This window comes from Rattus norvegicus, chromosome 3 (assembly GCF_021556685.1).
Source record: "Rattus norvegicus strain SHRSP/BbbUtx chromosome 3, alternate assembly SHRSP_T2T, whole genome shotgun sequence".
Classification (NCBI taxonomy): Eukaryota; Metazoa; Chordata; class Mammalia; order Rodentia; family Muridae; genus Rattus; species Rattus norvegicus.
The window spans coordinates 74739662-74760821 of record NC_141536.1 but is presented as its reverse complement, the minus strand read 5'-3'; the positions used below and the strand labels follow the sequence as shown (position 1 = coordinate 74760821).

General features: G+C 36.3%; 1 protein-coding gene and 1 pseudogene across 1 annotated transcript; both read left to right on the top strand.

The window, feature by feature from the left end:
* The first annotated feature begins 3015 nt into the window (after positions 1-3015).
* Positions 3016-3933, top strand: Or4a2 (olfactory receptor family 4 subfamily A member 2). The gene is given in 1 exon segment (NM_001000627.1): positions 3016-3933. A coding segment is annotated over 1 exon segment (918 nt).
* On the top strand, positions 11002-11953 carry Or4a39-ps1 (olfactory receptor family 4 subfamily A member 39, pseudogene 1; annotated as a pseudogene).

The window sequence follows — 21160 nt, the reverse complement described above, 5'->3', positions numbered from 1 at the left end:
CCCCAGTACTCATATGTTCTTGTAAAAATATAAAAATAAAAAAGTATTGCTGTCTTTCTCCCCGCTAGGTCCGCACAGCAGTGCCCCAAAATATCTGCTAGATATCTTGTCGGAAACACATCCCAGCTGCACACTTTCCTACACTCAAACCTTCACATAAAAGAACACACAACACAATAATCTTTGATCCAATTGATAAGATATAATTGCCAACTTAAACATACAAAAGCCCGGTACCATCCATCCCATAGTAACATCGATAACAACCTGTAAATACACAGAGCAAAATCTTAACATCACCTGCCATGGCTTCTCCCCTCTCTCTCTCTCCTCTCTCTTCTAGTCTCGTCCTCTTCCTTCAAACTTCTCTCCTGCTCATCCTTCCTTCTCCTCCAACGATAGGCCTCCTTCTATCCTGTACCTGCCCCTCACCTGTACTTTACAAATTCAATGGGGAGGTGGTTCTGGAGAAGTCACCTGAGTTCTGAGTATGTGACTAGTCAGCTGTCCTTGGGGCAGTGGATTTAGCATCAAAATACAGATAACTTCAGGGCAAACCACAACACTCATACACAGTCTACCATCTGGCCTCTAAAACTTTACATAAACTCAAACTGTTTACTCCTTAAGGGAAACCTCTACATTTGAATTAAGCCTTTGGCAAGGAGCTCTGAAATTAATATTCCTCTTATCCTGCTTATAGGATCAATTGTCAACAAAGAAGGTATATGTTAAACTATACTTGTTTTTTTTACATTTTTGAGCCATGCTGGACTTTATTATTTAGGAATTTTCCCTCAAGTTATTCATTCATGACATTTTTCTCAAAGGTAATGTTCCTGTAAAGTGTATAGTGATTTTTGTCTTTAGGTAATCTCTGGAGATGCAAAGCCTGCCTTCACAATTAAAATTAAGGTCCCAATGAATCTAATTAGAAGAAAATTACCATTGGACTTACAACAATAGGATGGTTTGTCATTGTGTGCTGCATAAAATATCCACAGACTTTGTTCTCCCTTAAGAAACAGAGTCAAATGTGCAAAGCTGTAATCATTCAGGACTACTAGTCAGGTATCACATTCCTGAATTTGGGCCTAATGACTACTCCTTACTTAAATAACTAAAAATATATACTTGTCTGCAAGGGTCTTTAAAAATTCTCCTGTGGTTGATAATCCTCCCAATTAAGGGTTGATTGTGACTTTTAAAATGTATGCAGTTCCATATAAAGCTGTAATGCTTTTGGATGATTTAATATTATAAAAATCCAGAATATATTTTTCTGTTTACTATTCTTAGCAATTAGTTCCTAGTGTAACTACTTGAGGAAGCTTCCACTGAATAGGGAGTTGATAGTGTCATGTCAGACCTTTTCTTAGCATTGTTTAATGTGTAAGGCATTGGAGAATGATGCAGCTCTGCAGTTGTTGAGTGAGTGCATTTAAAGAAACTAGCATAAACCTTAAGCATGCTGCTACTTCAGGTGATTTAAGTGGCAGGACAAAAAAGAGGAAGAACAAAACCAGTCAGGTTTAGTGAAGTGAGGAGTATAAATGAGCATATAATGTAGGAAGATGCCTCATTGAACATGATGTAGAATGAGAGGACAGATTTTTTGTAGTGGACTCTATGTAAGTATTATGACAGAATAATGAAATAATATTCAGAGAAATATGATGTAGAAAAAGGAAGGGAAAATATGACAGTAGTGTTCTCGAGAGTGATAAAAAGAAGGGCTATTTAGATGACTCAGCTTGTAATGATGCCTGCTATGAAACCTTATGACTTGAATTTCATTGTCCTCTAGCACCCACATGGTAAAAAGAGAATTGTCTTCTTCAAATTGTCTTCTGACCTCATCATGTATGCTGTGGCATGTGCACATATATATGGTATAGTTTTTTGGTACATGAAATCAAATTGTCTTTCTCTACCATTTTCATTCCCTCTCTCAATTCTTTCCTCCTGTCAGCTTCATCCCTTCATATAAAACTCCTTGATTCTTCCTATATCAATAGTAAAAATGTAACATATATTTGTAGCAAAACATATTCTTTTATATTTTCTCATGAAAAGCATTTATAATAAACATGTGTGTCATGTTATACTTATGTTATTGAACAGTCTTTTGGAGTAAATTTTAATCTTTTATATGGACATTTTATATTTAACACATTTTGTATTTTATTTATTACCATTTAATTTACTATTTTAAAATTTGTTCCTTCATGTGATTTTAAATAAAACAATGAAGTATGTTCTTGTGTACCTTGACTTTAGTTTCTATAGAAAAGATTTTAAAGGATAAATTGGTGAGATAATATGTTCTTATATTTTCTCATTCAATATTGTCAAATATTCAATATTATCAAATTGTGTCCAAAACATAAAGTTTAAATATTCTTTTCATGAATAATTTGTTGCTGACTTGATAGGTATAGACTCACCCATATCTTTTTCATTTTCTACCTATATTTGTGTTTCAACATCCTATAATGTTTTTCATATATTTGAATGTATTTCTTTTGTTTTGTAAATATTAAAGTTAAGTTTTATGAAATTAAAATCTTATTTTTTATTTTTGAGATTATAATGTAATTTACTGTATGCTTAATTATTATTTAATTTCTTGCATGCTTTTTTCTATATATTAAGATATTTTAATTTTACATTATATCTTTAAACTATCTTTATTCTGCTTATGCTTATTGTACTAGTTTCATGTCATATTTCAGCAGTTGCTGGGTAGTTGTAAAATTAATTATGACATATCACTTATGTCACAATCTGTTCTTTTCCTGAGTATGTCTATATTTCTCTTTCAGTTGGCCTGTAACACCATTGAATTTTGGAGACTCCTATTTATGTTATTAATAAGTTCTGGAATAAAATAAGCTATGACTTTTATTTTCTTATTTCTAGAATGAATAAACATTATTTTAAAATTTCATGACGTTGCTGCTATCATTTCCAATACTTTGCTTGAACACTGAATAAAGATATACAGAAGAATACATGGAACAGAGAAACAATGTGACTGAGTTTGTTCTCTTGGGCCTTACTCAGAGTCCTGAAGGCCAGAAAATATTATTTGTTGTGTTCTTGGTCATCTATGTTGTGACAATGGCAGGCAACCTACTCATTGTTGTGACTGTTGTGGTCAGTCCAAGTTTAGATGCCCCCATGTACTTCTTTCTTGGCTACTTATCATTTATGGATGCTGTTTATTCAACTACAGTTACACCAAATATGATTATAGACTTACTCTATGAGAAGAAAACTATTTCCTTCAAAGCTTGCATGAGCCAGCTTTTCATAGGACACTTGTTTGGCGGAGCTGAGATCTTACTCTTAGTTGTCATGGCCTACGACCGGTATGTAGCCATCTGTAAACCCTTACATTATCTGACTATCATGAACCAACGTGTGTGTGTGTTGCTATTGTTGTTGGCCTGGTTTGGGGGTTTCTTGCACGCTGTAGTCAAACTCCTATTTGTATATAACCTTCCTTTCTGTGGTCCTAATATCATTGATCACTTTATCTGTGACATGTACCCTTTATTAAAATTGGCCTGCACAGACACTTATGTTATTGGCCTCACAGTTGTTGCCAATGATGGGGCAATTTGTGTCATCATCTTTATACTGTTGGTGATTTCTTATGGGGTCATTCTTCATTCCCTGAAGAATCTCAGTCAGGAAGGGAGGCGCAAAACCTTATCCACCTGTGGCTCCCATATTACTGTGGTAGTCCTCTTCTTTGTTCCCTGTATTTTTATGTATGTGAGGCCTCCTTCTACTTTACCCATTGATAAGTCATTGACTGTATTTTACACCATTATCACCCCAATGTTAAATCCCCTCATATATACTCTGAGAAATGCAGAGATGAAAAATGCCATGAGGAAACTTTGGACAAGTAAAGGGAAATGAAGTGGAAGAGAAATAGAGGGAGTCAATTTTCTAGGGACTGTCACCCTAATAGAATATCTAATTCTATATACAATATAGAAGTCCATAGGAAAGCCAGAAAATTATTTTATTACACTAAGTTTCTCCTCAATGTTAGTAACTAAGAGCAATGAGAACAATTACTATGTGAATTCTTTCAATGAAAAACATGCATTTTTAAGATTGTCAGAATATGTAGAAAATAAACATGAAATTTGAGCAACAAAATAGTTTTACACAGACTAAAGATTTATGTGCCATAATTAGTACTGTAAATTTATTTTACTTTGTTGAAAATTCTTTTGTGTTTCTTAAATAAATTTAATTGATTTTGATAGCTGAGAAAGCTTCTTGCCAAGAATAAAGAAATAATATAGAGCTACTTGGATCATTATTTGCCTCTTACTCTATTAATAGCACATTAATATTTAAAATCATTTTAATTTTATATTTAAAAGAGAGCTTTTGATATAATTTTGTTAAAATTCTTGACATATTTGTATTAAATAGAAGTAATATTGAAGTTTTAATGTTAATGATAAGGAGGCATAAACAAAATATCTAAATTAGAACAATGGAGAAATATACAAAAATACCAAATCTTATTTTCACAATTGGAAAATCATATGAATTCATTTGGTGGTTGGTATCTTTGGTAACAGATTTTATAGTTATAAAAACATCCTATTAAAGTTCTGAGCTTAGAATGTCTGTTACTTTGTTTTTTTTCATTATCTGTTTCCTTAAGAGCTCATGGCATATTAAAAGAGAACAGCTTCTGACTTTCATATGTAAAAATAACAGAATTCAGTCCATGAAGTATAGTAATACAATGCATAGTCTGTATTAGATATTTTAGAAAATACCTCGTCAAGAAAGCTGTTAGGAAAATATAGTCAAGAGAAAGAAAGTAGTGGAATTGTCCACATTCTTCCTGGAACCATCCTACAATCTCCAGCTCTAAATATCAGCCCCTAGGAATGTTGTTCCTACAGAAGCCTACCCTAATCCTCCTGTACAGAGTGATGCACTGCTAAATACTGTCACTGGCAACCTCACAGCTCACCAATAGGAAGTCCAATCCTCTTGTCCATGTTAGAGGGATAATTCAAAGTGATTGGAATGCAACAAGGAACAAAAGAAGTTACCAATGCCCTCAATAACCATGTGCTTTATGTTGTTATAAGCTAGATAGCAAACATCAGTTTTCCTCGCTGATTAGAACTTAGGATTAAGCCTTCAAGAGTAGGTTTCTTGTGGAGTGTGTCTTAAATCCAACCAGGCAGTGGTTAGTTAATCAAACAATGTTTGTGACAAGATTGCAGCAGTGTATCATGCTGGCTATAAATCATAGTGGTTGCAGCTAAGTTGGTGACTGTTACCCTCTGAAAGCATACAGAGTACCTTCCAGTACCATGATCACTAGTCAGCAGTGGTAAAGCCTCTAGTTAGGCACTAGCTTCCCCTTTCTGTGAGATATGTAAGTGTTGTCTTCAGTAATAGGACCTGTTCATGTTTTGATATTTGGTACTGAGAAATGTTCCTTTTAATTTCATAAGTGACAAACACATAATCTCTTTCTAGTATTCTGGAGTAGATCACATGTTGGTTATAGACAATTACCATGCATTTGGTGCATTTAGAGGAAATGCACTATGATAATACTCTTCATATATTTTTCTTAAAGAAGCAAGCAAATTTCAATTTTGACCTAGTGTAGGCATCATATGATCTACAAACACTCTCATTTATTCAGACTAAAATAAGTACTAGTAGTTCTCTGAATTCAATTATGGAGAGACTTAGGAAATTACATCCATTAAATAACTTCATCAAGTGATACATTCTTCTGAAATTGTCAGTTTTCAATTTGTCAGAAAGATGAAATAAGTCCAGCAACTTCAAATGTAATTTTTTATTTCTTACGACCACATTTGTTCTGGCATACATATTAGCTCATAATTACATAATGATAATTTATTTCATGATGACTTTATGACTTGATAATATTTACAGAATTAAATATGTTTCATAGTATTGAGTGCTTAACTTAGAAGAAATACATATAACCTTTGGGATTGATAGCTTTATTTCATTTATTCGGTAGGTTGAAAACAGACAAGTTGGAATGAAGCTTGTTTACATGGGTATTTATGACATCAAAGATCCAGTGTGTAACTAAGCATATGATATCTGTTCACTGGAGCTGATGGATCCCCAAGATTAATGAATTACAGTCAAAGACTTTTGAGCACTTGTACATGCACTAAAAACTGATTATTTTCCCTGTCTTTAGTTTGTTATACAAATCTAAATTCAATTCATAGTATACTGAAAAGAAGGAAAATTATTGACACCGTAAATATTCTTACAACTTCTTTGGACTCAGAGTTTATCAAAGTCTACAGTCTATCTAACATTGCACAACTTATACAGACTGTCTTCTAAAGAGCTAAATATCACTGCTGGAGTCTAAAGTTCTGAGCTCTGGGGCTTTTTACACAAAGTTTATTGGTTGGAATGAGACTCACAGAGGAATGCCATGGTGTGCTTGGTGTTTGGAAAAGAGGATGGGCATGCTCTCTCCTTCAGAATGTTCTAAATACTACTGTGCTTACTAAATATTTGATCATTTACAATTCACATATTATTAATCATTGCAGATCAGAAATTTTCACTTTATCTTATAGGTTCATTATATTACAAATAAGTCAGAATCTCTTGGCAGCCCTTTTTTCTCTAGGAAATTGACCAGGGAAGAAACTTGTTTGGAAGAGCTTGCTGCATTTGAATTTGTTCCAAATAGTCTAACAGATCTATTATGATTGCAGTTTGTAGTCTCTTAATGTTAAACTAGTGATGATGTAATCTGTACATATAAAGGAAGGAATCATTATTTAGAATGGCCTGAGGCCATTTTGAGAACTCCATTCGGTCCAAAAAAGAGGATGTCTTAGTTGAGCCCCAGTCTTCATACTAACATTCTTTTTTTCTCATATCTCTGACTGCTCCCAGAATTTTTTGTAAGGTTTGAATTTCCTTGTTGAAACCGTACAGATATTCAAATAGTTACTTAAATATTTGAAGGAAGAAGTATTTCCCCCCAAAAAATGATGCTTGAGAATAAAATAGAAATCTGTTTATACTTGTGGAAAACCTCAATCATCTTCTTATCTAAGATACTAATTTGAAGTTCTGGCTTGGTAAATAGAGGGACCAACACCTATGCACTTAAATGGTCAATCATGAGTCCACATAACGTAGTCAGTTTTCATTGTTTCACAAGAAATGATTGACAGAAAAAATGTGTAAAATTTTAAGAAAAATTGTGTGGCTAAATTTTGAGTTTGTATATTTGATATACCAAATAATATCCCACATTAGGTTGATTTGCCTAACATCTAATTTTGCACAGCAATGAAAATATATAACTTGTTTCTCCAAGAAGAAACAAGAAAGAAACAAGAAGAAGTTTTTGTTTACTAGCAGTTAAGAGTTTTAATCTACTGTTATATAGTAAATGTTGATTTTAGTGATTTTACATTATAAACATCCAGTTGGCTGTTTTATACCTCTCTGGCAGAATAAGTTAATGGGTTGAAATATAGAAATAGTCATCAGTAGTGATTATTTCTAGACATATGAATGTTATTCATATATTTTATTATCACACCATAGATACAAAAGTGAAAGAAAGATTAATTTTGTATTCCTAGGACAAGTCCCAAAATACACATCTACAAAATAACTGAGAATAATGGAAGATAAATTCCTATGAAAACTTGAAATATAACAAATGGCTAAAACATCATTTATTCTTTCTGAGGGCAACTGAATTCAATAGCAAATTTACTAAACACAGAATTAACTTGCAAAATACCAAACATAGGCTGTTTTAGTTTTATATTTAACATGTATTCATTTTTTTGTATTGACAACAACAAAGGAAATATGCTAAATAAATAACAGACAAACCAGTTTGGTACCTTATATTCTTCTTTATGAAAGATTATATTTTGCCTAATATATTTACATGTAATTTGTTTTAGATATGTGAATTCGTAAAAAAAAAGTCTCAACAACCATGCTACAATGTAAAAGAAAGAATCTCTACCATGTCTTTGAAAGTTATATGACCTAAATGACCTAAGTAATCACGTTAGTATGTCGTTAGAGACAAACTCAGGCTCAGGATAATATGTAATTGATGTTAACTAAACGTATATTTAAAATTATTATTAAAATTACTAGTGTGGTAATTTTGTTAATGTCTATTTTATTTTGGGAAAAACATATTCTTTTTTCTTTTATATTTAAGATTATAATATAATTACATTTCCCTCTACAATCATCTTCCACATTCCCAATAACCCCCTTTACTCTTTGAGAAAAAATATTCTTAATAACCTGTGTTAATACTTTAAAGATATCAAGACTTTAATTTGGAAGCATGTCAAGACTATTTAAATTTTTACTTCAAAATATTTGAGAATTGACACAACAAAGTGTAGTTCAAATACTAGCATTCACTCTGCTATATTAGTAAGTACACAATTAAATAATAAGTATATAGTAATAATTACTAGTAGAACATCTATCTTATTAAACTAGAACCTAAGGTTAGAAAGAAATAAACATACACAAAATGGGCTGTGACTTAAGGAGAACTGGCATAATCCTTTCACAGCTTTATGACCTGAAACAGGTGTGTTTTGTCAGTCTGTTTCTTCAAGGAGATTCTCCTAATGAGACAAAACAGTTATGTGAGTGAGGCACATCATGGTTGCCATCTAGTGAAATAGCACATTCGCTCTTGTCCTTTTTTTATTTTATCTTCCTAGAGTTATTTTTCTTATTTTATTTCCAGTCTTCCTTTGGTTAGGCTTGTCATTCGTGTGTGTGTGTGTGTGTGTGTGTGTGTGTGTGTGTGTGTAGTGTGCACATGTCTCTCTTCATATCTATATCCTGGTATCTTTGTGTGGAATCTACTTCTTTGCTTCTATTTAAGATGGTTAAATATTACACTTTCTTATGAATGTATTTATACCAAAACAAGCACGTCTAAAATAGATATATTCTAACATAGTAGCTTTTAATGTAGTAGTTGCCATAGCCATGCATTTATTTAGCTTAATTGAAAATTTCTAAAACCAAGAGTCATAAATATAAACATTTTTTGAAATCAGTGTCTTAAACCGGCAATGGACAAGATTTAAAAAGATGCCAAGGAATATGAAGTAAGTGGTCTATGTAAGAGTAAGTGGATTACATTTTTATAGTAATATTTGTTTTTTTTTACATCTGTTATATCCCAACTTCATGTTCCACTTTTCCAAATTCCCTCCACCTGCCCCATATCCATTCTTCCTTTATTTCCCTTCAAAAACCAAAACCAAAAACCAAGAAGAACATTCCTTTGGGGGCTATTAACCAAACACATCATAACAAATTACAATAAGACTAGGCACAAACACTCATATCAAGACTAGATGAAGTGACCCAGTAGGAGGAAAAGTGTTCCAAGCTCAGGCAAAATAATCAGAGATGCCTCCACTTCCACTCTTAGGAGTCCTACAAAAACATCAAAGCAACACAACCATAATTAAAGGCAGAGGACCTAGCTCAGACCCATAAGGTTTTGTGATTGTCGTGCCACTCTCAGTGGTTTTGTGTGTCAACTTGACATAAGCTGAAGTTATCACAGAGAAAGGAGCCTCAGTTGGGGAAATGCCTCCATGAGACCCAGCTGTAAGGCACTTTCTTTACTAGTGATCAAGGGAGGAGGGACCATTGTGGGTGGTGCCATCCCTAGGCTGGTGGTCTTGGGTTCTATAAGAGTGAAAGCTAAGCAAGCCAGGGGAAGCAAGCCAGTAAGAAATATTCCTCCATGGCCTCTGCATCAGCTCCTGCTTCCTGACCTGCTTGAATTCCAGTCCTGATTCCTTTGGTCATGAACAAAAATATGGAAGGGTAAGTTGAATAAACCCTTTCCTTCCCAACTTGCTTCTTGGTCATGATGCTTGTGCAGGAATAGAAACCCTAACTAAGACATTCAGTAAGCACCTCTCTAGCCTGCTTAGTTGATTCTGAATAACATGTCATGGTATGTTCAACCCCTTTTGCTCTAGAATTCTTCCTATTCCTTTACCGGAAGATTCCTCTTACTTTGCTTGGTGTTGGTGGTGGGTCTCTGAATCTGCTTTCATCATTTGCTGAATGGTGGCCTCTGATGACAATCAGCATAGATTATGAGAACAGCAGAATATCATTAGGAATCACCTTATTGATTTTTTTTACCAGTTATATTTGGATTTATCCTGGGCTCCTGGGGCTTAGCAACCTCTGGTTCCTGGCTATTCATACAGTGTCAGCGGGTTCCCTCTCATAGCATGGGCCTTCAGGTGGAACAGCTATAGGTTGGCCACCCGTACAAGTTCTGTGCCACCATTATTCCAGTTCATCTTGTAGGTCGAAGATTTTAGTTATTGTATCCAGTATCTTGTGATTCAATGAGTGAGTCCAAAGACTGAGCATCCGTTTAGACTTGAATGACTGACTACTAATAGATATTGTGAGATATTTCAAGAAGGTATGAATTTTGGTGATATATAGATCTTATTCATATGTACATTTTATATACCTGTCAACAGATATAACTCTATCAGTTCAAAGAACTGACTCTATATCTTCTTATATATTTGTGGATAACTGCCATCACTAATAAGTGAGTTTGTTGGAAGTGAGAACTCGTTTTTACTTTATTGTGGCTTGGTTCTTTGTTAATTTATGAAGAGTTGGAGTCAGAGTCATTAATTATAATGCTTCAAATAAAATAATCTGAGGAATGCAAAATTTCTAAGGGAAAATCTACTGGCTAGTTAGATGAGGACCTGAATAGATGTTACTAAAGGTTTCCAGCATGTCCTCTACTATAAAAGATAAACCTGAAGATGTGCTTAAGAAGAAAAGAAATTCATGGTCTTTTAATTATATCATTACAGATCCTGTTTCCCTGAGTTATTCACTGAGAAGCAATCCAAATATACTTAAATGAGACAGAGAAACAATGTCACAGAATTTATCCTCCTGGGACTCACTCAAGATCCAACTGGACAAAAAGCATTATTTGTCATGTTTTTACTTATCTACATTGTGACAATGGTGGGCAATCTGCTTATTGTGGCCACAGTGATTGCCAGCTCCTCCTTGGACTCCCCAATGTACTTCTTTCTTGCTTATCTATCAATCATGGATTCTGTTTATTCTACTTCCACATCACCAAAGTTGATTATGGACTTACTCTCTGTCAAAAAGACCATCTCTTTCACAGCTTGCATGGGACAACTCTTCATTGAGCACTTATTTGTTGGTGCTGAGGACTTCCTCCTGGTGATGATGGCCTATGATCACTATGTGGCCATCTGTAAACCCCTTCACTATTTGACCATCATGAATCGACAGATTTGCATCCTTCTGTTGGTAATAGCCTGGGTTGGTGTGTTTGCTCACTCTGTGATTCAACTTGCTTTTGTGTCTAATTTGCCTTTCTGTGGACCCAATGTCATCGACCATTTTATCTGTGACATGTACCCACTATTGAGACTTGCATGCAGTGACACTTACTTCATTGGCCTTACTGTGGTTGTGAATGGTGGAGCAATCTGTATGGTCATTTTTATTCTTCTTTTAATCTCCTATGCATTCATCCTAAACTCTCTTAAAAACTACAGTCAGGAAGGGAGATGTAAAGCCTTGTCCACCTGCAGCTCCCACATCACTGTGGTTGTTCTTTTTTTTTTTGGTCCCCTGCATTTTCATTTATGTTAGGCCAGTGTCTAACTTTCCCATTGATAAGTCAATAAGTGTGGTTTTTACAGTTATCACTCCCATGCTGAACCCTTTAATATATACTCTGAGAAATGCAGAGATGAAAAATGCCATGCAAAAACTCTGGTGTAAAACATCAACTACAGGCAGAGTAAGAGTGCACTCCACACACTGAGGACTTCTGTTGTAGTGAAGGACCCTAGGGGATTTTGACAGCCTTACACCACCTGACTCAGGTTAAGACTAAGCCAAGTTCCATTCTCCACCCACAGTTCTCCAGAGGATCAAGAACATTCTTTAAAAACCACAGAATGTACTGACTGATAGTCACTTGACTTCTCTGAGATAGAGTTAGAACGCAAGTCATAATCTCTTCATGCTTGTTAGCCAATAAATTTAAAGGTCAATATGCTTAGCCAATAAGTTTAAACTGGCGTACCATAGCAATTTCCTAATGAAGTCTCAGACATGTCCTTTTGTGCTAATAAATTGCTAATTGTAGATTTCACTTACTGGTTTCTAGTCAAAATGCCTTCACATACTGGTAAGTGTTATACTCATATTTTTATATGAAATAGATATATCTTAATAGATATAATTTTATCCTTTATCTAAAAGTCAGTTCAAGAGGTATATTGTAGACCAGGTCCATATTTTCAATTAAATTAACACAGATCCTGACTATTTATTCTTATTCAATACTCAAGATATTGCCAAGGCATAGATCTAAGTTCCTAAGATTTAATTTAAAAACAAAACAACATAACACTAAGGATTAGTTGCTTTGGATTTTCCCATGATAAAGGTAACAAAATGTGTAGCGAGCGGCACATATAGATAAAGATGGTCCTGACATCTAGTGGTTGTTTGTGGTATACAACCATTACACCACAAAGCGTTTGTCCTTGGCATTCCTCTGGCATCTACAAGGCCAGGGTGATATTCATGCTAATAAGGTATTTCATGCTCCACCAATCCCTAGAGGACAAGTTTACAGCCACAGCTTGTCTTGTATATAAGGCGACTGCCTTTGTTCCTCGCGGTCTCCTGTATCAACAATGAGGTTTTCCTGCAATGAAGGCTGTTGAGAAGAATCCAATGGTGTTGCATCTTCCTTGCTGGTCGAGGTGGGCGCTTCAACTGGTGGCCTGTACGGACACCCGAGAGAGAAAATTCTCTTTTCTCGTGGATTCAGAACTCTTCAATTTCAGGACGGCGACGTTGGTAAGTTCCAGGAAGCGGCAATAAAGCTTCTGGATAAGGGACTATAAAGCTCCCGGGTAATAGGGACTACAAAATTCCCTAATAGGGACAATAAGGTTCTCTGGAGTAAGCAGAAATGATAAAAGCCTTGATTTAGAGGCAAAAGGGTTTGTGGAACACAGCAATGTTGTTTTCCCCAATTGATCCTCTGTGGGTTGGACTAGCACTTTTGCCTTTTACCCTTTTTGTGTTGTAGTGTTGCCTCTGTTTGAATTGCCACTGCCCAGGACACGAGTGCATTTGCTGGGAAGAGCCCACTAATGATGAGCTACAAGATCGTGTGTAAATAAACACGCCAGCTTGCCCTGCTCACAAATCTACATGGGAAACTCACTCACCACCCCACTCCTCTCAGCTCTTCAGGAGCTTCTTGGTCAGCCTAAGCTTAAAATCAAAAAGAAAATCCTGTTGAGTTTTCTTGATGAATGTATGTGAAGAAGCTGTTAGGACAGGTGAAAAAAATCCTTATAGAGCAACAAGAAAGTATATCAGAAGGAGAGAAAGTTTTGAAGGAAGGAAAGAAAAGAAAGGGAGGAAAGGAAGTAAAAGAAAAGACAGACAAGACCAAGGAGAGGATAGACAAAGACAGGAGTAATAATCAGGACCTAGAGACAAAGAAAATATATCCCTCATTAAAGGCATCGACCTTGGGAATGTCTAGTGACTCAGAGCTTAGTGATAATGACTTAGTAGACCTTGAGGAAGGAGCCGCTCGGTATGAGAAAGAGATATATCATCCTGACTGTCCACACACCAACGCTATGTGGAAACAAGTCAAAGAATTAGATAAGAAAGCAATTATACCAATGGCACCCCCTGCACCTCCATATAACTTTCAATGTAAAAGAATGGTGAAGCCTGCAGGAGGTACTTCTTTTTGCCCAGAAGTATGGAAAGAGTTAGGATTGAGTTTTCCAGTTTTTCTGGATGCAAATGGGCAGCAACATCATGAACCTGTTGACTTTAAAACAATAAAGCAATTAGCAGAGTCAGTCAAAACCTATGGAGTCAGCGCAGCTTTTGTTATCGCTCAAATTGAGGCTCTTGGCAGATACTGTCTCACCCCTGGAGATTGGGGGAGTTTAGCTAGAGCTTGCCTCTCTCTGGCTATGGAGCAAGTGTAGTGAGTAGGAAATTTAATTTTATTGACCCCTCTAGTGGCGGTGTGTTGGTTGATAGCCAACGTTAATTTTTGAAGCATAGTGTTTTATCTGTGCTTGTGCTCGTAGCCCACACAGTAGGGGAGAGCAAAACTAGCTGCAGAGCTGCTGCAGCAAGCATGGGGACTTCTCAGTCTCACCCAATTTTTCTGGCTCTTCAAGAGCTATTTGAAAGAAAAAGGCTTAGGATAAAAAGAAGCACTATAGAGAGATTTCTTAGTGAGTGTGATGCCATTGCACCTTGGATCGCTCTCTGGGAATCTCATGGTGGACAGCTGGGATAAGCTGGGGAAGGATTTAAATTTTGCTTGGGAGCAAGGAACCTTAAAGGGACAGACTGTGTTAGAAATGCTACAGGAGGAAGGATCTGAACAGGCTGAGAGTGAGGCAGGGGAGTACTCTAAGGAAAACAAGAACAAGAAAGGAATTTCTGCCTTTAGTGGACTGACCTTCAACTTTTGCTCACAGAAGGAGAGTGTTTATTTAGAGAAGTTCTTTAAGGGAGCCTACCTTATCTGCTGGCCTTATTCCAAGAGAGGAGTTGATCTCCAACATTAAGTTACCTTTCCAGTTGGTCATCATTAACATAGACAGTGCCTTTGATCCTATCCCCTCAGCAGCCATTTCCTGCCCGTGTGCTCAAAATGCCCCAGGTTGGGGAGCAGAGAAGCCCCTAAAATAGTTTCAAAAAAATCTACAACAAACTGTGAAGAACTTTGTTTTACCAGTCAAAATTTAGAATTCAGGCTTTGGCTGTGGCCAAGGTCAAGATTCATGTTTTTCTTTTCCATGGGCCTTTAGCCCACTGAGACAGTTTGATAAGGGGCTGCTACTGAGGTCCTGAAAGTCCCAGGTGAACTGGTTACAATTCTTTTGTCAGCCACTTGGCGAAAAGATAATTTAAAAACATTAAATGACATTCAAAAATTACTAGGAAGCATAAATTGGATTCGACCCTATATTAAAACGCCCAATGTAGATTTACAACCACTCTATGAGATCCTGAAAGGGGATTCTCAGCTTACTTCACCCCGTGCTTTAACCAAGGAAGCACGATTATCCTTAAGGAAAGTAGAAGAAAGACTGGAAAAGGCAATGCTAAGAAGGTACAAGGAAAAGGAAGATCTCCTTTTGTGTATACTGAGAACCTTTCATCAGCCTACAGGAGTGCTATGGCAACAAGGACTGCTTCTTTGGATTTATCCCCATATTTCTCCAAATAAGACCCTTGAATATTACCCTTCTGCTGTTGCACAGCTTGCTATGTTAGGTGTTAAATCTTGCATTCTGTATTTTGGTATTGTACCCAAGAGAATTATTATACCATATACTACAGCTCAGATAGAAACATTGTGTGCCCTGATATATGATTGGGCCATATTATGCTGTAGTTTTGATGGAGAGTTTGACAATCATTATCCTAAGGATCCTTTGTTACAATTTTTTACTGAACATCCAGTGATTTTTCCTAAGGTCACTGCCTCAGAGCCTTTGTCTGGAGCGTTAGATATTTATACAGATGGCTCCAAAACAGGTGTAGGTGCCTATATGGTTGATTCTCAAGAACCAGTATTAATTCAATACAGTCCAAGCACCCCCTAAATTACAGAATGTAAAATTGTATTGGAAGTTTTTAAAAGATTTCATGATTCTTTTAATTTAATTTCTGATTCTGCTTATGTAGTTAATGGTGTGCGCTTACTTGAAATTGCAGGGCCAATTAGGTCGACTAGTACTGTATGTCAAATCTTTTAGAATTACAAAAATTGATTTTGGCCAGAAAAAATAAATTTTTCATACAACATATTCGAGCCCATACTAATTTGCCTGGTCCCATGGCCAGCAATAACGCCCTGGTGGATGCTAGTACTCGTAGAGAGTTTATTTTTCATGCAGCTCCAGTTGATCTCGCTAGAGAATTTCATCAAAAGTTTCATGTTCCTGCTTTCACTCTTCAGCAAAAATTTAAAATCTCTAGAGCTGCAGCTTGTGATGTGGTATTACATTGCCAGAATTGTGTTCAACTTCACCACCCTCCTTAGGTGGGAATTAACCCTCCTGGTCTGATTCCACTAAAAGTTTGGCAGATGGATTGTCACACACATATCTCAATTTGGAAATTTAAAATATGCTCATGTTTCTGTTGATACCTGTTCCGGTATTATATATGCCACTCTGATGACTAGTCAAAAGGCTCATAATGCCATTAGTCATTGCTTAGAGGCATGGGCAGCCTGGGGAAAGCCTGATAGTCTCAAGACAGACAACGGACCTGCCTACATTGCAAAGTCCTTTCAGACATTTTGCCAAACAATGCAGGTCAAGCATACTACTGGATTACCGTACACTCCCCAAGGTCAGGGAATTGTGGAAAGAGCACATCGTACCTTAAAAGAGCTCTTACAAAAACAAAAAGGGGGAATGGCCTATGGCAGAACACCAAGAGAACAGTTGTCATTAGCGCTTTTTACTTTGAACTTTTTAATCTTGGATGTGCATGGCCGCTCTGCTGCGGATCGCCATGCTACTACTAAACCTATGACTAATGCAGAAGTAAAGTGAAAGGATGTTTTAACTGGTGAATGGCGTGGCACAGATCTCGTAATTTCGAGATCTAGGGGAACTGTTTGTCTTTTTCCACAGAATCAAGACAATCTAATCTGGGTGCCTGAACGTTTGACTTGCAAACTGCCTCCTGCTATTCCTGAAGATGAGACTACGAACCCTACTATTACTACTGGGAATGGTAATCCAGATTGATTCACTTACGCTGTGGTCTATTGCCAGATCCTGGCCAGTACTTATGCCAGTTCATAGACATTCTACTGTCTTGCCAACCTTTTTCTCCACCTCCTGTTTGTGTGATGTTCCCTGTATAGTGCCAAATGGAGAATTGCCCCAACGGTATACTGCCACTAATCTTTCTTTATTACATACATTATGTTTCACTCTTACAAATTCCTCCCAGCCTTGTATATGGCTGCGAAGGACCACATTGGCTAATTGGTTAGATCCTGTTAGCAATAGTGGTACGGGCACTTGGACCATCCTGGCTGCTTTGAGTCAAATTACCCACGGAGCCTCTTCAGGCAGTGGAGACACATCAATCAATAATTCTGCTAAGTTGAACATTACAACTTTGATTAGGATGCATAATTGTAGTTTTCCATCACCCCCGGGGCAAGGCAATCACACACTGGATAACTCTACCTGTCATAGAGTCCTACCTACTTGCCCTCCATATCAAGCCTTTCCACATAATTTTACCCCATGTCAGAGTCCATTCCATAGAGCAAAACAATTCTTACCGGGATTTGAATTTTCCCCTCCCCTTGGCAATGTACAGTATGATTGGGAAAAAAAAATAAGACTGACAAGCATAATTTTTGGCCTTGGTATCAATGGGTATTATCAAATGAGCAGGGAGCATACACATCTCTAATGCCTTTTGCTCGATTATTAGGTGAAGAATTTACATTGTATAATATTTCAGCCACTAGGTATTTTTTCTGATGGTGATAGCTTATGATTAATATATAGCCATCTGTAAGCCTGCATTATTTGCCCATTGTGAACTGTCAGGTTTGTGCCAGGAACCTTACAGCCTGGAGAGAGAGAGAGAGAGAGAAAGAGAGAGAGAGAGAGAGAGAGAGAGAGAGAGAGAGAGAGAGAGAGAGAGAGAGAGGACACAGAGTAGGACTCTGTTGTGGCTCTAAGGACTGAGGATCTCCAGTCAGTTAGAGTCTCAAACTATACTGAAATGCTGATAACTTCTAAAAAGCCCTAAAATCTTTCTTGCTTATTCTGAGGGTAAAAAACTGCTGGCTTAGGTGATTGACACCTGTAGCCTAACAGGAGGGGATCAAGTAATGAGGCCTTTGTTCTATCTCAGCAGGAACTGCAAGTCTCTAGCTTTCAGTCTGCTAGTAGAAGTTGCAGGAAGAAAATGAGACACTCTGAAAACTGATTATAACATTTATTTCTAAACTGCAAAAAAATTACCTATGAAAGCTTTCTAAGAAAAGGGGGAAAGTGGAAAGATCCTAACCAAGGCAGGGGAAATTTTTTTTTCTCTTTGTACTCAGTACTTAGATATTTCTCAGAATACATGATCATGCAATAAAAGTTCAGCACAAGTTAACGCAAGTTCAAATCATAAATCAAATAAGTTTACAACAGTGAATGTTTACATGCATATCCATTAGGAGTAATTATCTGACTAAACATCCATCACCTGTCTCAGCTCCTGTGGAACTCCTGTGGTTCATTGAAAGTTAAAAACCATAACTAAGTTATTAGTGAAGTTTAAATAGACAAACTCAGTTAATATTTTATCCTCTGTCCTAGCACCTATAATAAATTGTTAGTTCCCTTTTTATGACCTTTGGTTAATTGACTTACAAACTCTTGGAAAATGCTCTGAGTAGTAGAAAGTCTGGTTACTATCTAGAAGCAATTAACTGATGACACAGTGGGGGATGAGGAGAGTTCTCATTGCAGTTTTGACTATTGGAAAAGGACTTAATAGCAGTCCTACTATAAAAGACCTTAATAAATACTGATTTAGGAATTTAGAAATTCTTTTAGGATCATCATAAAGAATTGAGAAGCCATCTGTTTGTCTATATAGTATCACTACAGGACAGTACATCTTAGTAGTTCTGCAAGGATCTGCTCAAAAGGGGTGGGCTAATACCTAATGATTGTCATACCTGAAGCTCTCATATCACTGTGCTTGTCTGTGTTTTACGTAATATTTGTTTCCATCTTTCCCAATAATAAATCCATAAGTGAAATTTTACAGCTATCACACCTATGTTGAATCTTTAATATGCACCTGGAGAAATTCAGAGATAAAATTCTACAAGAAAATTTTGGTGTTAAAAAGTAATTATAGGTATAATATTAAAAATAATTTCCTCACACAGATATATATTCTGAAGCAAGGTATAGAGAGAAGCTTCTTTTATTCATTAATGTATTGTTTACTTTGTTTTTAGAGCTAGAGTTTCTCCGTGTAGTCTTGGCTGTCTTGGAACTTACTGTGTAAATCAGGATAGCCTCCAGATCAGAATTCCAACCCCCTCTGCCTCCTGAAAGCAGGTATTAAAGGTCTGTACCACCACCACCCATCTCAAGGAGGAACTGTTGGTAAAGATGTCAACATTAAGTCAATCTGTTCTCTATAGGTGTGACTCTTCTGTCTATAGATTATTAAAACTAGAGTAAATAATTTATTGATTTTAAGATTAATTTTCTAGGAAATTAAGATATCAATATAAAGGTACAAAAGCAAAACTGTGATCATTTAAAATGTATTTTTCAATTGTATTCAATTTCTGCAGCTTTTGAAGTAAAAATGAATATTTTAAAAAGATTTATTAATTGTGTATACAGCAGTCTACTGGCATGTATACCTGCAGGCCAGGAGAGGGCGCAGATCTCATAGTAGATGATTGTGAGCCACCATGTGGTCACTGAGAATTGAACTCAGGACCTCTGGAAGAGCAGACTGTGTTCTTGACCTTGGAACCATCTCTCTAGCTCCAAACGAGAGCTTCTTATTCTGTCTTCATAATTCCAAATGAAGTTTCACATTATTTTACATAATGGTCACATTCCTTAATATTGTATTCGACTGAAAGAGTTTGCTTACATATTTAAAACTCAGTTCACTGTATTATGAATTTTTTCAATTTTATGTATAAATAAACAACCTGTTTTTCATGGTGTTTGGTTATCTTGTAGTATCTTTATTAGAATATAGAAGTGTTTTCTTTGTTAAGTTGTTCTTTGAATTCCATATGTACACTTTTACTCACAGAAATACATAACATTCACATGATAATGATGAATAAAATTAAATAATATAACAATTTTTGTATTATCTGAATGGTCTATTTGTGGTGTCATTGTAGCTGTCTTTCATTCATTCCTGGCCTGCTGCATTTTGTTATTTTTATGTAGGTTTCAGATTTGTTATATATAAACCCTCAATAGTGACTTCAAGCCTGGTTGTTTAGAGTCTACTATTTTTCTCACCACATTTTCATTTTTTTCATTTTGGTCACAAAGTTTAGGAATCTACCACACAGGTGTTCACTCTTCCATTGACAGGTTAATGTTTTTAGCACATACAATTGCATTTGTCTAGTTCTTTCCGATCTTATTTGAAATACATATATATATTATATTGAAGGCATTGTAGTTTGGCAATATACAGGGGTTATAGATAATTGATGTGATCCTAGAATATATTTATATAGGGGCTAATAACTCTAGTTTATGATTTTTTTAAATCTTTTTGAAATTATTTTATTTATTTGCATTCCAAAAGTTGACTCCCTTTCCCAGGAGTTTTTCACCACAACCTTCTTTCTCCCCTTCCTCTGAAAGCATGTTTCCCCACCTGCCCACCCACCCCCACCAGCATCCCTCTTCCTTGGGGCATCAAGTTTCTACAAGATTAAGCACATTCTCTCCTACTGAGGCCATACAAGCCAATCCTCTGTTTTACCTATGTCCTGGGTCACAAACCAGCCTATGTATGCTCCTATGCTCCTTGTTTGATTTAGTCTCTGGGAGCTCTGAGGGGTTCAGATAGTTAACACTGTTGGTCTTCCTAAGGAGTTGCCATTCCCTTTAGCTCCTTCAGTCCTTCCCCTCACTCTTCCATAGGAGCTCCGGACCTCAGTCCAATGGTTGGCTATAAGCATCTGTATTTGTCTCAGTCAGTTGCTGGTAGAGCGTCTAAGAGGACAGCCACACCAGGCTCTTGGCTGCAGGCACAATATGGCCTTAGTAATAGTGTCTGGATTTGATGCCTGCCTATAATAGGATCCGAAGTTGGGATTACTGGATGTCCTTTTCTTCAGTCTTTGCTCCATTTTTTGTCTCTGTATTTCCTTTAGAAAGGAACAATTCTGGGTTAAAAATTTTGAAGCTGGCTGGGTGGCCCC